The 17,412-nt window shown below is 37.1% G+C and overlaps 1 protein-coding gene across 16 annotated transcripts in view; it reads right to left on the bottom strand.

Moving 5' to 3' along the window:
- Window positions 1-1,831: 1,831 nt before the first annotated feature.
- Ca-alpha1T (Ca[2+]-channel protein alpha[[1]] subunit T) overlaps window positions 1,832-17,412 on the bottom strand; it is a 448,394-nt gene continuing 432,813 nt past the window's right edge. For all 16 annotated transcript variants that reach the window (XM_076189508.1, XM_076189521.1, XM_076189510.1 and 13 more), the window contains 3 exons: window positions 13,361-13,477; window positions 5,841-6,048; window positions 1,832-5,536 (listed from right to left, as the gene is read on the bottom strand). In XM_076189508.1, coding sequence (XP_076045623.1) covers window positions 4,080-5,536; window positions 5,841-6,048; window positions 13,361-13,477 — 1,782 coding nt within the window. In that variant the 3' untranslated portion in view covers window positions 1,832-4,079. The remainder of the gene's footprint in view (window positions 5,537-5,840; window positions 6,049-13,360; window positions 13,478-17,412) is intronic.

The following is a 17,412-nucleotide window of genomic DNA, read 5'->3' as shown; positions in this document are numbered from 1 at the left end:
ATTTAATTTGAGGAATTGGAAATGAGAAAGGCCTCAGGGCTTGAAAGTATCTCAGAATGGATACTGAGTGAAGAGAACTATTAGTGGATAAGTACATCGATTGATAGTATGTTCACTGAAAGAGGGGAAGGTGCCATTGGACTGGAAATCTGCAAATGTGGTACCAATATTTAAAGGAGGAAAAAGGGAGGTACTGGAAAATTATAGACCAGTGTCCTTGATCATTGCAATAGCCAAGATGTATGATTTTATTTTATCTTATTTTTTCTTTTTATTATTATTATTATTATTATTTTATGAATGATAGATGACTGGAATATTTGGAGGGAGAATCTTGGGTGAAAAATTTGGGTTTAGAAACTAATTTTTTTGTGTAACATTACTCAAGAGTGGTTGATGTACTGCACAAGAGAGGAACAGATGGATTGTGTATACCTGAATTAAAAAAAAAATTGACAAAGTGTCACACTAAATATTAATATGGAAGTTGGAAAATGTATATTGACAAAAGAGTAAGGAAAGAGAAGGTAGGTGCCTTACAAGTGGCATAAAGAAATAAAAGGATGTCAGTGGAAGCAAATTGTATGAAGTTGTGACAACTGTTATGTATTGAAGTAAAGCCAGGCTAATGAGGGCAAGAGAGGAAAGTTGCACAGAGACTGTGTAAATGAGAATATTGAGGGTTTTTCTTGTATTTACACAATGTGAGAAAATAAGGAACAAAAGAATTTGTGAATGGATTAGGGTACATATAGCACTGAAAGACCAGGATAAGCCAACCTGAGCTGGTTCATCATGTTATGAAAATGGCTAAGGGTATACCAGGAAACATATAGCTGCAGCTGAATCCATCACTTTTGTACTATGTGCTTGGACTGTTGGGGCAGATAACAGTCACTGCTGAGAATCAAAGAGCAGTGTGGGATTTGAACCCACAACTGAGTAAATGGGAGACCAGAACACTTCTAACTATGCCACCAGTATCCTCTAAGGCAGTGGTTCTTAACCCCTGGGTCGCGACCCAAATTTGGGTCGCCAAGCCTTTTTATTGTGTCGCTAAGGGTTTGCAGAAAATAATTATTTTCCAACTACAAATATATTATAATTATATACTGTAATAATTAAAATACATGATGCCTAGTTTTAGGATTCTAAGCAGACCATGATTAAATAAAAACTCCAAAGCAGAAAATTTATTTGAAGTGTTTTGAAATTTCAATGTAAAACCGACAATATCTATGTAGGCTTGGGTCGCGATGCTTGATTTGTGCAAAATTTTGGGTCGCTGCCAAAAAAGGTTAAGAACCACTGCTCTAAGGATTCATAAGTGGTCCTGGGACTGACAGCAAGGGATGGGATAAACAAAGCCATAAGATGTTAGACAAGAGAAAATGTGTGTAAATGACAGGGAGATGGTTGCACTGGGAATGAACTGGTAGTATTGCTGGGGGTAAAAAATAACATATAAATTTCATATCAGGAAAGAGACAGGGGTGAGGGTAATTTTCTTCCCATGCCTAATCACCTTGCTGATTTAGGGTAATAATGTATAAGTATCTTTTATGGGGAGGGGGTTGCTCATGCTTTTAGAACTTTTTGTTATCTGGCATGACCTCTTGGCCTGTTCCCTGAGAGTGCCAGATACTGGAGCTTATAGTGTTTTTAAACTGAAATTCATTTGAAGGTTCATTTGGTATTTCTATCAAAGAAACCCTTCAATTTCAAACATCCACAGCAGCATAAAATAAAAACAACAATTCAAGGAAAAAATTATTGTACTTAAAATGGTGGAATATTTTCAACAGTTGCTAGGGTACTCAAAGAACAGAAGCATATTTGATAAACCTTTTACATTATAGTGTAAACAACTGTACAAATTTGAATCCACTGCCACACACAGACACATGAAGACCTCCACCAGAACACATCACTTTATTTATCTAGCCAGGTCCCTTGTACCCTTTTGCACAGAATTAGGACCCTCTAAAATATGACCTAGTTGAGTACTGCCCTAGAATGCCACCAAAGACATGAGTGTTTAGAGTTGCATAGATAAGGGGTTTAAGAGTCCAGGGTTGAATAGTAACAATGAAGGCTAATGAGTATGTTATGTGTAAGTATAGACTTATAGTATGTACACAAGAAGAAAAATATTATTCATTTCTTGGGAAGTATTGCAGGTTTGTGTACATTGTGGTCCAATGAGGCTGGTATACAGATAACCATGCATGCAGAATTCTAACAGAGTATTTTCTTTATTATACTTTTTTATTTGTTCAAAATTTATTGTTAGTTTGTATAAATACCCAATAGATATATCTCAAAGAATGAATTAGTAACATAAGCACCAATCACAGTCTGGGGTAGTCATTACATTCCTTCTTCTTAGTTAGAATTCATACTTTCATGAATAGCTGTAGAGATACTGATATTGCCATAAGACACAGACACTATCACCATTAATGAAAGTGTCAACAGTTGTAAAAAAAAAAAAGCATCAATAAGACTAAAATAACAAGTTCTCATACAAACAATGGAGGTGAATACCCTGTCATACAAAAGAAATATGCATAGTAATGATAATCAGAAGACTTAAGATATGTTTTTATGATAACTTTGATAAAACAGTAATAATGAAATATATGGTGGATGAGGAAGTCATAGCGATCCTATTTATTCATTGAGGTTAAATGAAGCAGTGGACCAGAATAAATGTAATGAGGAATATATACACTTTAGTCACTGATGTGATCATACAGACCAAATGTCACATCTCAAGAACATTCCATATCATAGTCTAGGTGAACAAAGGAGATTACAGTATAGCAACGGATATATTTGATTGGCTCATATTGATTGAATGACAGTGATGAAGCAGCAGCAGTACAAGGTCACTGGCCATTATTCTCTCCCTATGTAGTCCTCTGGTTTCTTGTTTGCTGCCTGCATCACCTCATGCACTGCTGACAGTGTTATGGGGGTGTTGCACTATTTCCTTTCCAGATATTCAATGTGAGGTTAAGTGATCATTGTAAAGTAAGTTCAAATACAAATTGGGCTGACAGTCTTATTTTGTTAACTGATGTGTTTTACTCTTTTATAATGCTTCCTCTATTTTACTTTTGCCACTAAATCTTTCCATTGCTTCTGCCTTCATGTGTTTTTACTTCCACCAAATAGTTATCTAATGATGCTAAAGTCCATCCTCTCTATTACTTACTTTTCTGTGTAAGTGTCAGGCCTCTTAGACATTTCAATATGTATGTATTTCTGTTATTTGCACCTTGCCTAAAAGGACATGTTGAGGATTCTACAATCTAGACTTTACACTGATTAATTATACTTGTAGTTCTAATCACAGCTCTGCCACGGATGAAACTACCAAATTGAAAAATGATCAATGATAAAGTCACTACATGAGGGGAAATGAACAAAATGCACCTGTATATTTCTGCACTATTATGATCAGTTTTGTTAGGATAGGCTGTACTCTACAGTTGAACTTTTCTGTTTCATGACTTTTGACGGGCAAAACATAACCACACACTTGTTAATATGTTTACAACTGTATAACACACCTATTCATTTTTTGTTCAGGTTCTGATTGTAAGAGTGCATATCACCATTTAGAAACAGTTTTACAAATTTGTGGAAAAGAAAATACAGTGTATGCAAGCAGATTACCTAGAAGACTGGACAAACCTGAAACTTATGAAATAAACAGTGATTCATGTCATGTAGGAGATGGGGTAGAATGAGGATGGGTTAATGCATGACAGGTCAACATAGGTGGGTATGGTAGGTTCGCGGCATCAAGACATTCAGGTGAGTGGACTCGAGTAGACCAGAGTCTCATTACCAACAAGAGGTGTAGGTTATACACCTGATCTAACTCTACGGCTAATATCAAAACATAAGTAACTCTTCTATGGATATAAGTTTGGCAACACTTTTTGATAATATACAGTTTGTCCTGGCACACACAGAATATGCAGGCATATAACATTTGAGGTTCATGAGCAGTACTCAGTCCCTTTGGGCATGGAAGAAGGTGGGGCAGCATCAAGCCCCTCCCTCCACTAGGACAATCTTGTACTTGCACCTTGCTGTAACATGCCTACTGCTCTAGCTGTTGCAACATCCCTCCTCACATCGCTCTCCTCATACTCCACTTCTATGTCATCAAGAATCACTACTTCTTCATCCTCAGCTACCTGAGGACCATGTATAGGTGATGCGGGGTGGGAAGAGGGCTGTGAGGAAGACGGAGAAGAAAAAGGCGAGGATGAAGATGATGCAGATGAGGACAAAGAACTATTGATGTCACTTTTATCATCACTTCCATTACTGTCACTTTCACTCTGTAGGCGACTAGCCTCAAAAGTACATTGGGTTTCGGAACAAGATCTTCCTTGCAATGGAATGGCTGCCCCTTCTTCCATGCTGACTGTAAAGGCAGAACTTAAAGAAGGCTGGTTTGGTGCAGGGTCAACGGGAAGGCCTTCCTGAGGTTGGGCTTCACTGGGTGATGGTTCATCTACCAATATGCCTTCTAAAGTAAAAGAATCTGTGCTGGAGGCAAGGGTGTCATCATCATCCTCATTCTGACTGTGGTGCAGAGCAAGGGGCAATGAGATCCTTGGCACAGGGGACGAATGATTTTGTGGTCCACTGGATGATGCACTCTGTCGTGTCAAAAGATCACGACCTCCAGTAAGTGCTGCTCCTGAGAATTTGGACCCTGCAGACACATCATCACTGGAACATAGTGAGCAGGAGGTTGAATCCATATCAAGACGCCCTCCAAGCTCAGGTACTTGGTCAAAGCTGGCCATGATAGCTTGGGTTAAGGAATCATCTAAGCTTATTTTCCTGAATCCACCACTACTGGACTTTCGCCGCCCTAGCCAACGTGCCTGTTTATGAGGGCGGTCAAGAGGTGGTGTGGAGGTACATGGTCGGTTTGACTTGCCATCAAAGCCAGATTCTGCCTCAGCACCTTGAGAATTATCCAAACTGTTTTTGGGAGAAATAGTTTGTTTTTTATGTAAATCTTCCATGGCCAAAGCAACAGGAGAGTCTTGAGAAGAACCTTCCCTAGGTGATGTGTCTTTGGCCAAGCGTAATGCCACTTGCTGTGCAGATAATGGAGGGCTATACCGAGGTCTTACTCCCCCAGTGTTGACCAGTTTTGCTGAAGAAACAGCCGTGGTGGTGGTGGTGGTAGTGGTAGTGGTGGTGATGGTAGTTGTGGTGCTGGTTGTAGTTGTGGTGCCTGCAACAGTGGAATCTATGGTGTGGGGTGATGGGAAGACGGCAGGTAGCAGGCTGAGGTCCGCAACTGACACCTTGTCTTCTGGTTCATCAGGGGATGGCCGCTTGATATTTGGGTTGTAGTGGCGGCGCTGTGCAAATGGCGACTGCTTGGAAGCCCCATCTTCGACCTCATAGCCCATGCCATTAATGTTGATGCTTGGTATGGGATAGGTTTGGTCCACACGGACATCGGACAAACCTGGCGAGGGCGGAGGCGTACCTGTCAAGATAAAGCATTTGAACTACCAGGAAGATAAAAATACAAAAGGATAAGAGTTAATACTTGATTCAATAGTACAAAAATAGATCAATTTCATGTGATACCCAAAAATAAGTAACAAAAGAAAATACTGTAATGTCACTAAAACAAGTCTAACAGGTGGATGAATTATGCAAATACCTGTACTGCATTACCTTTCCTTACAGTAGGATCAACCTTATATTGTGCAAATGAAAAGAGTGTACCCATCTTATTCTTTCAAATCATGTAATTATTTAGTATTAGGACAAGACCTAAAACTCACTTTTGTCTCTGTGTGTGGAATCAGACCCAAGGGAACTCGTGAAGGTGAAGTTTGCGGGCAAGGAGGACATCTTACTCAACGTTTTGTGTTGCGATGTGTATCGGTTGTGCGCTGCAGCCAAGACTAAGCCTCCTCCTCCTACTCCTACTCCCTTTCCACCACTACCAGTTGATGAAAGAGCTCGCACTGATGGCACTTCATTTGTGTCCTGTGTTAAGGTCAAATAAGGTCAGAGGTGATGGTGTTTCAATCTGATTTTGCTGTATGTGATAGTTATTGAAGAATCTTAAGGATGAAACATAATAGTGTCCTAATTATCATAGGTGTTATTGCTGGTATACTATCCAGTAAACTATAAAAATACTAATCCATTAGAGATTGACATGTACTGATGTGTGATTTGTTATCATTATTATTAATCTTTCCAATGTGGCTTTGTAATGGCTCAAAAATGCCCTAGAGCTATATTCATTGTATTTACCTAGTTGTATTTTACAGGAAGAGAGCTATGCTCATGGTGACCCACATTTGTATCTTTCAGCATACAGTTTGATCTTAAATTCTTGTATAGTTTTTGCACTCTCTGTTTCTTCATTCAGTTTGTTCCAGATATCTATCTGTGTGGGAAGCTATTCTTTTTCAGATCTCTTCAGTAACTATCCTTTTTAATTTTTCTTTTTGTGTCCTTTGGTTTTTCTTTTATCCCACTTTAATAAGTCATCTCTATCAAGGACTTCAACTCTTTCATAATTCTGTATATGGTTAGCAAGTCTTCTCTTTCCCTTCTTTGTTCCAGGGTAGGTAGTTTGAGTTTATCCAATCTTTGTATGCCAAATTGGAGAGTGCTGGTGCCATCTTTGTCGTTGCACTTTGAATTCTTTCTAATTTCTTTATGTTCTTTTTTTAGTACTAGGTGTCCATAGTGTTGCACCATACTCCAGTTTTGGTCTTATCAATGTAACTAATATTTTCTTTACCATTTCTTCATCCATTTTAGTCAAAAGCCATTTTCACTAATTTTAATAAATTTAAAGTTTCTCCAAATAATTTGTTATGTTTGTCTGGTATTTACCTAGTTGTATTTTACAGGGTCATGTCATTGGTGATAGTTACTCTTAGGTCCCTTTCCAAGATGACTTTTTTAATTTCCCTTGTACCAATTTTGTAATGTCCTGATATTTTATTTTTGCTTTTTCCAAATTTCATTATACTACATTTTTTTATGTTAAAATTCACTTCACACTTCTGACTCCATTTACAGATTTTGTCCAGGTCTTCCTGTAATGATTTGCAATCTTCCTCCGTACTTTCTCTCTTTAGTAGTTTTGCATCATCTGCAAAGAAGTTCATATAACATTCCAAACCTTCATCCATGTTATCTACATATATGGCAAACATTATCAGAGCCAATACAGAGCCTTGTGGGACTCCACTTATCATTTCTTCCCAATTTGAGTTCTTGTCTCTGAGTACCACTCATTTTTCTCCCATTCAAGAAATCTTTCATCCATTCCAATAACTTTCCTTGTATTCCACCTATCATTTCAATTTTTCTTAGCAGCTGTTTGTGTGGTACTTTGTCAAATGCCTTTCGTAAATCTAAGAAGGCACAATCTGCCCATCCATCCCTTTCTTGAATTATTTCTATTAATCTCGAGTAGAAGCATATTAAGTTTGTGGCACATGATCTTCCCCTTCTAAATCCACATTGTTTTGGATTTAATATTTTGTTGTCCTCCAAGAGTTTAATTCATTTACTTTTGATAACTTTTTCACATATTTTTGCTATAGTACTTGTGATGGAGACCAGTCTATAGTTGGCTGGGTTTTTTGTCTCTTTCCTCCTTTGTATATTGGTACAATATTTACATTTTTCCAATCCTGTGGAACTTTTCTTTCTTTGAGTGAGAAATATATTATCTTGTGTATTTTGTCTATTAGTTCATCCATACATTCTTTCAATATCCAATTTGCAATTCCATCTAGCCCATATAATGACTAGTCATACTATACATATATGCATGATCTTTACCCTGTATTATTATTATTCTATTTTTCAAGATGGCTTAATACTGGCTCAAAAATACCCTTGATTTGTACTTATTGTACTAAGGTGCATAACAGCTAGCTATGCTGTACATGTATACTTAAACTTAGCCCTATAATATATGGTTAGTAATTCATTTTTTCAAGAAGGCTTTGTACTGGTTCAAAAATGCCCTAGAACTGTATTCACTGTGCTGTGTATAACAACTAGTCATGCTGTAGTATTCTGTTTTAATAATTTAACAGAGAGAAGGATGCCTAGTCCTATACCTGTCCCATTTTTGTTGCCTTTTACGACTCAAGTGGGAACATTTGATGGCAGTATTCTTTTCTCCCACCACAGGGTTAGGCAAAAAAGGAAAAGAATATTCAGAGAAGTGGTACAGGACAGTATCAAAAGGGGGGGACTGCATAACGGAGGGGCAGTTGCAGTATAATAAAGTATCATCATTTCTCTATGAACAGAGACTTCCTCTATCACAGACAAAATGAAGTGTGGCTCTGGTCCATAGGGGTGCCCCATAAAGACCCTAAAGTATCAGCTGCATGCTACTGAGCAGCTCTTAACCCCGCAATAACATGCAGCCAATACCCCAGAAAGGACATTCCTAAAAAAATCAAAGACAAAAGAGGGTCTGGGAGTTTTCCTACCAAAACCCTAGGGTTTGAGTCTTTTAATATGTACAGATGAGAGTAAAAGGGAAGAGATAGGCAATATGTTTGTAAGAAGAAAGATGGGTAAGTTGACATTGAGTGAAACTAAGTTGAAAAGGATGGGTGATTTTGAGTTTGGGAGTGTAGTTGGGAAGGTGTCAGGACTAAAGAGAGGATCAGGGAGAGAAGGGGTGGCTATACTAGTACCGTATTTTCCGGCTTAAAATGCGCATCGGGTTATAATGCGCACCCATGCACTTCGTTATCTCAGTACACAGATAGCGCGCACCGACGTATAACGCGCATGCCCGATCGCATTTGTCTATAACGCAGTTTTACCTCGGTATTTATATCATGTGAACGAGGTTACATGGAGAAGTATTTTTCATTGGCTAGAGCCACCGCAGGGAAATCTGTTGATTTGTCACTAAATTAAGTGTCAGTTTAGGCATCAATCAGGACACAACTAAGAAAAAGTCGGAACTACATGTACCGGTATATGACTCATGTTGTGCGTTGGTCCCTTATTACTTTGTAGCTTAAATAGTTTGTAGGAAATATGATCTAAAAAAAGTTTACTGAAAGTAAAATATACAGAAAAATTTCGGGATTTTTACAGAAAATTTTCATTTTATATCTTGAGGAAATAATTCGTCTTTACCATTTTTTATTTAATACTGAAACAAACTACAGACTGTTTCGTTTTAGCTTTGAACCTGCAATGACAGAGGTGAAATAGGACAGTCTCTCATCGAGGTGACGTTTAGTTAATATAACTCCCGAAAGAGGGTGTTGTAGTCAGGTGTTTGACACGAGTTTATGAACGGCCGCAACGGAATTTGTACCATACCTAAAGTGAAGCAACAAAGCTAACATAAAAATTCAAACTAGGATGCTGTGAACATGGGCAAATATCATGAATATTGATCACGTTTCATGGTGTTTAGGCCTATCTAAACATAGAAAATAAGATTTGATAGATATTTATATACGGTAGCCCATGCTGGCGTATTCTTTCATGTCACCATGGCTATTCTTCTTGTTTTCACGGAACGTCACGGAGAAGTGTGCCGTCCCGATTTTGTGACGGCCAACATCGTCACGTTGTTGTGAAAAAAATTACACACACAGCCGTAGAATTTTTATCGTAGGCCGTAGATAATGCGCACCACCGGATAACGCGCACCTCCCATTTTTAGGCCCTTCCAACGGAAAAAAGTTGCGCACTATACGCCGGAAAATACGGTAAGTGAAGAGATAGGTAAACATGTGGTGGAGTGGAAGAAGGTTTCTTCAAGGCTAATGTGGATGAAGGTAAAACTGGGAAGGGAGATGTATTTCCCCAGTTGTATTTTTGTAAGTACATATGGGCCTGGTAGTGAGAAAAGTGTAGGGGAAAGGGAGGCTTTTTAGATAGATTTAAATAAGTACATAGAGGGTTTAGGGAGAAATGTCGATATAGTGGTAGGAAATGAGCCAGTAGATGGAGTGGTTGGAAAGTGTGGAGTTCCAGGAAAATTATCATAGTGGAGCGCAGATGGTGGAGATGTGTCTAGAATGAGAACTGTTGATAGCAAATACAGTGTTTAGGAAGAAATTCAAACATAAGTACACATGGGAAAGGGTAGTGGATAGAAGGGTGGTAGATAGGGTGTTAATGGACTACATAGTGGTAACCAGGATAATAGTAGGAAGTTTTGGATATACATGTTCTAAGGGGAGAGAATGTGGGAATATCAGATCATTTTTTGGTGAAAGGTAAGTTGAGAGTGGAGGATAGATGGAGAAAGAGGAAAAGGACAGAAGGTATGGAGGTGCTTGGAGTAAACTGCTTAAATGAGAAATAAAAGGAGAAGAAGTACAAGAAGAGGGTGAGAGAGGAATGGGAGGGAGTGAAGGGTACAGTAGAACTAGGAGTGGAGGAGGAACAGGGATGATTCAAGGTGGGAGTCACAAGGTGTGCAAAATTGGTCTATGGAACAAGGAGGACAGGAGGAAATAGAAGGAAGGGTAGTAAGTAGTGGGATGATTAAGCAAAGAAGGTTGTAGAAGAGAAGAAGCAAGCATTCACAGATTGGTTACAAAATAGGATGAGAAAATCATATGAAAAGTACAAAGAAAAGAGAAGAGAAGTAAAGCATAAGATAAAGGAGGCAAAGAGGAGAGCAGATGTGAAATAGGATGAGTATGATAGAAAATTTTGAAAGTAATAAAAATATGTTTTGGAAAGAAATTAAAAGAGGAAGAGGAGGCAAATGAAGTAGAGATGAAAAGGTAAAGGTGCAGATGGAGAGATGATAATGGAAGAAACGGCAGTAAGAGGAAGATGGGCAGAGTATTTTAGGGAGTTGTTCAATGTGAAGGAGGAGAGGGATGGAAAGGTAGTTGCAGTGGGAAGCACTAAGAAGATGACAGTGATGAGTGATAAAAATGGAGGAGAAATAAGGAAAAATGAGGTGAAAGCAGTTGTCAAAATCATGAGAGCAGGTAAGATACCTGTGTTGGATGGGTATCATACAGAGTGTCTAAAAAAGGGAGGTACAGTGATGGTGGACTGGCTGGTGAGGTTATCTAATGTTTGTTTAAAAGTTGGTAGAGTGCTGGAGGACTGGAGGAGTGTCTATGTAGTTCCACTTTGCAAGGGAAAAGGGGACAAGTGTGAGTGTAGTAGTTTCAGAGGGATCAGTCTGTTGAGTGTAGTTAGGAAGGCTTATGGGAGGGTTTTGATTGACAGGATTAGAAGAGGAACAGAGAGAGTAATTGGTGAGGAAAACTGTGGGTTTAGGACAAGTAGGGGTTGCATGGATCAGATTTTTGTGGTAAGGCAGATATATGAGAAAGCTGGAAAAGGTAAGGATGGTTTTTTGGGCCTTTATAGATTTAGAAAAGGCTTATGACAGGGTAGACAGGAAGGCACTTTGGGAGGTATATACATACATATACCAAAGACTTTTCCCCCCTACACAGGGGGTAGCCAAAAAGAAAAAGGCATAGAAACCACTCCTACCCATTCCATTTCTCATACATTCCACTTCCCTCAACCCTCCTCCCTCCCTCCCATCTTGGCACCTCCTGGATGACGGGTCATCCCTGCATCCTGTCCACTGCCCTGGGTCAGAAGCAGTGTCACAAGACACAGCACATCCACAGCAAGACCGCTTCATAAATTCGGCAACCCCCTCTCTCAGCAATCCTCAGGTCCAGAGGTTGCTGGATTATTTATGTCAACCTGTATTTACATAACTGCATACACCTTATTGTAATATATAGGATTGGAATTATATGAAGTCCCACTTCTGGATCTCCATTTCTCAAACTTATTTTGTCTGCCTGGATTGTTGCTTCAATCTATCCCACAAATCATTGCATATATGTAGAAAACTGCAGTTCTTAATGTCATTTAAGCATTCTATCTTCTTAATTTCCTTCTTGTTGTGTTTTGATATTCTTTCATTCCATACTAACAGATCTCTTAATTTTTTTCCACTCCTTTCAAAGTTCTAAAAACAGCAACCATGTCACTTTTTTCTCCCAATGTGGGTAATCCTAATTTATCTATTCTTTATGTGGATAATGTGTCAGCTGAGTAAAGGATCAATATAATTGCTGCCCTCTATATTCGCTTTTTCTTTTATCTTTCTTTTTTGTGTGGAGACCACACTACTACATACAGTATTCCAACTGAAGAAAGTTTTGTTATTATATCTTCATCAGTATAGTGACAGGTTACTCTTATGTACATCAATAGTTTAAATGTCTTTTCTGTTATTCTTTTGATTAGTTTTTTCAGGTGATAACTCATTCATAACAAAATCTCACAGACCCCTAACCTCCTTTGCTTTATTGTTTCATTTTCTACTGTGGCTGAGTCAAAGGATGCACTCCCTTAATACACAACTAAAATCCATTATCCAAATCCTCCCATCTCTGCATCTTGTGAATGAATAAACATTACAGTCTTCCACCACACCAATTGGATTGAGCAATGCAATATGGTACAGCTCTTCTATAGCAGGGCCTGATATTTGGAGTTGGTTTATTGTCATTCCACAGTAGACAACCAAATTCTATACTTCACCATATTCCCTCAGAAATAAACAAAGCAGAGAAGTCTCTTGCAAGACTTGCACTTGCAAGCCTATGTTCAGGTCATCACACTGCATTAAATCAATACTGATACAGAATCAGCTTTACAACAGACACCAATTGTCCTAGTTGCAACCACCTATTCCACAGAAGACATAGAACACCTTAAATTACATGATTTTGCATTCACTCTTTCCAGAGTGCAACACAAAATCTTTCACTGAGTGACATAGAGGCTAAACCAGTGTCTTTAGCCAATTTCCTGGGGCCCACAAATATCCTGCAAGAGAATCAGGGCAACAGATTGATCTCTTTCTTAAAATGTGGATTTATATTTGTTTGTTCACATGTTTGGAGATCATATCTGCAAAATGTTATTATCATTGTATATTAAAGAAGTAATAGGTAAAAAAAGGGGGGATTCTGAAAGCAAGAAAGTAGTTAGCAAGAATAGAATAGATTGTGACTACATATAGGAAGATGAGAATGAAGAATTTGGGGTAATGTACCGTAACCTGGAAGTTGGTTATTATTACATTTTCCTAACAACTCATAGGTACTACATGTAGATCTTTCTCTTCCAAAACTCTTTAATTTGTTTCTGAAACTGAATCTTTAAATCATTAAGATGCTGTGTGGTAGTATGCATGTATCTGTAATTTTTACTGTGTGAAAACATAATTATGAATGTTAAAATTTAATTTGTATAGATGTCAATGTGTTCTCAATACCACCTTGTTTTGCTGTGCGAGTTTCTGATTGGCTAAGTTCTCTGCCATCTCTGCCATCTCCTCCTCCTCCTGGGCCAACTGACGTTCGATCTCCACCTCAAGGTCGTATTCATCCTCCATCTGAAGGAATAAGGACCAGCTCAGAGAGGCAGACTTGTGGTGTTATTGGTTTTTGTTATGCATGTTAAATATTATGGACAAATATTTATGCTGCTGTAGTGGGATGTTAATGAGGTGATAGTATTGGATTATTGCAGCTGTTGACAAAAGCTTGGTTTGGTTAAATGAGTTGGTGCTTCGTTTGTAAATTCACATACAGATGTTACAGATAAATGTGTTATTGTTACAGATGAACCTGTCTTGATTTTCTAGTTACCTTAGTTTGTGGTTAAATTTTTCATATAACTTGATTACTTCTAATTTGTGTGATAATATGCTTTAGTAAATACATTTGCTGAACCTTAGCTAAGATATACTCTTTTTTGTACTGACATTCTAACTAAGAATGTTGTTTCCAATTATCTGAAGTAGACGTGTCATTTTGTAGAAAGTTTACATTAATAGGAGGAGCAGAAGCAGTGCAAGAAAGCTTGCAGAAGTAATTCTAACAGTATTTGCTAATACTGAATAAATAGCAAACACAAGATAAAGCAATACTGTAGAAACAAGAGTGATAAAAATGAATAATAAGTTGTGATATAAACTTTAGTAACTGTAGTGGTATAGGTGTTTTATCAATAATGTATATTATATAAACAGTAACCATGTATAATGTATGATGATCATTACTGTGAAATTTGTTATGGAAAAACACATAAATCAATTATACATATTTGTAAAATGAATAAGCACTCCTTGTCTGAAACAGTGGTAGAACCCATGGTAATGTTCCTGTCTCCCTGCATAAAGTAAAAATGTGTGTTATTAGCATGTGACCCATACATGGCATGGAAATATTTCTACTCCATTTATATTCTGTAAGCTTTTGTTTCCTAATATAAAGTTTATCTTAGTAAAGTAAATGTCTGTAATGTCAACGCATTCTCATACTGTAATATTTATCCAGTGAATTAGAATTGTTCTGTAGTCTTGAGAGAAGATACATTGCAACTGTATACATTAGCTTTTATGATAATTCACAAGTGGCACATTTCATTTATCCAACTATGACTGAAACCTTGTCACACATTGCCCAACTTTTTACACCCCTGTTTTCCTTTTCTATGCACTATACAAATTTTCTGACAGGATATAGATTTTTATGTTTTTAATACCTCAAGAAAAAAATCCTAAGACAATGGTGAGGTGATTTTTTTTCCATTACCCAGATGATTCATTACAGTTTTATCATATAATCTATCTAGTCAAATTTATTACATCATTTACACTCAAATTTTATAGTTCCACAAAATATGTGACTATTTTTTCTATGCTTCTTTTCATAAGTGAAAATACAGATATAAAATAATTTTATCGCAGAGGACAAGAAGGTTAATAATGGTAATATTCAGTTTAAGAAGGCCAATTTTTCATCATGTAAATTTCAGATTTGTGCCATAAATTGTGCATCTACAATTCTTTCAGATTAAATTTTGTGATACCACCTGTGATACAAATAATACAAGATACTTTTTCTCAATATCCATATATCTATGAACATATGTACCTTATGAAAAACATATAGTGACCTAAAACCATTCAGATATCTCATTCATATTATAAAAGAGAGAATACTGATGTTGCATCAAATATATTTTGAGATGTCATCTTCAGTGTTGGTAATTATGTAAACCTATAAACTATCCTGACTAAAGTATAAAAAAAAAATTATTCAACTCCTTTTAATTTGTGTAACCATCTTTCAGATCCCTAATTTCAAAACTTAAAATTGTAAGTGGAACAGCAGTCAAGGTATACAATACTGCATATCTGATCTTACAAATTAGAGATTTATCATCTAACTAAACTTCAGTTTTTACTTACTTGGTTCTTCACTTGATGATTTAAAGTATAGATTGCAAGTCATAACCTTAGACTACGATGAACATTTAACTACACCAAATATTTCTACGCAAACACACGCACCACGCAATAATTACTACTAGTGGTCAAATACATAGCTAAATAAAAAGATAATCTTCTCAATTATAACAACAATAATAATAGCAATAACAACAATAAACAAATTTAAAAATATCAAAATATGTATTTGTGTTAATAAAAGACACCAAGAGGTTTTTGAGCGACTTAGCGCCAAATACACAAACAAATCAAACAATACCGGATGCTGTTATGGGGTTAGCTACCAAGTTCCGTCACTCTAGGCACGCAAAGAGGAGATATGTTAGTTGTTTTTGCCAGCAAGCTTAGTATCATTTGATGCAGTAATGTGGCAAGCTCTACTAACTTCATGTAACAAACTGGCGGGCTAAACTCACATGATATAGTAACGTAGCAAGGTAGAACCACATATTAAATAATATGTTCAGACGGCACAGTATGTGTTAGTTGGGGAGGGAAAGAGGGAGGGAGGTAAAGTCAGATGTGGAACTGGGCATGCTGCTGCTTCTGGCTCTCTTTAGTGTGTGAGGTTCTCTTCAGAGGGCAACTAACATGAATAGACATATACACTGATTTCTAGCGGGTCAAAAAATAAATATACCATAAAAATAAAAGAAAATTATATTAACCATCACTCATTTCATACATTAAAAAAATCAATGTTAATGTATCCATCAGAACACAGACCATATTAATTTTATATTCATAAACCCACTATACATACATGACAAATAACATCAAACTTTTTTGTTAGGATTTCGAAATGCACTATGGTACTATTATACTTTTTAAAATTTTTGTTACAAAATTAGAATGTAAAATTCATTGCCTATGCTATTTTAGAAAGTTTTGAGATTTTCTCTTTTGAAATTCCTACCAAGTGTCTTAAACAAAATGTTTAGAAGTTTTCCTTATGACAACTTGTTGGACACTGCTTGCAACTTGATTCAGTATGGCCCATAGTTGTTTGTGGGTTTTATAGCTAATCAAAGACTGACTTGCCTACAGAATTCACCTGATCCATCTGATCCCATTTTTGAGCTCCCATTCTTTGGACTTTTTTTCTTTGTATAGCACGGAGCTTCAAGCTCTGTGAATGTAGCACTGCTTCTGACTATATGACTGATACCAATACAGTGGGAGAAGTCTTTTCACAAAGATAGATACATATTTCCTAGGTTTCATTTTGCCAACACATTCTACAAGTTAGGACCAAACAATACTGTAGATTTAATCTTGCACTATTATGGTTCAGGTAAATATCTTTACTATTAAGTTTCTTATACATATATACATCCAACTAGATTTATCTCTAAAACCTATATGCAGTCAGTATTGCCAAAATTCTAATAATTTGTTAGCCAATTTATCAGACCACACTGGGATGCTTGTGGTAGTCATCTTTCTGCTGTCCATCTTAACCACTTCAGTACGGCTCAAATTCTCACATCCAGCATCAGCTGTCATATGTAATTTGCATCACACTACATAAGAACATAACATAAGAATGAAGGAGACTGCTAGAGACCATAAGGCCTACACTAGGCAGCTCCATATCCATCACCACCTGTCATCCCCATCCATAAAGTTGTCTAATCGTTTTTTAAAACAACTTATAGTTTCAGTGCTTACTACATGGTTACTAAGTTTATTCCATTCGTTGACCACCCTATTAGTAAACAAATTCTTGCCTATTTCCTTTTTAAATCTAAATTTGTCCAGTTTATAACCATTACTGCGAGTCCCACCCTGTTGTTTTAATATGATGACCTTGTTTGCATCACACTTGTTAAAACCTTTAATGCACTTGAACACCTCTATTAGATCACCCTGCACTCTGTGTCTTTCCAGAGAGTGTAAGTTAAGGTGCCTAAGCCTCTCTTCGTAAGGTAAATTTCTGAGTTCTTGTATCATTTTGGTCATTCTTCTCTGTATTGATTCTAGTGAATTGATGTCCATTCTGTAGGACGGAGACCAAAACTGTACCGCATAGT

This window comes from Oratosquilla oratoria, chromosome 8 (genome assembly GCF_046742065.1).
Source record: "Oratosquilla oratoria isolate Oo_2021 chromosome 8, ASM4674206v1, whole genome shotgun sequence".
NCBI lineage: Eukaryota > Metazoa > Arthropoda > Malacostraca > Stomatopoda > Squillidae > Oratosquilla > Oratosquilla oratoria.
Note: the sequence above shows the minus strand (reverse complement) of the source record. Positions and strands in the feature narration are given on the sequence as shown.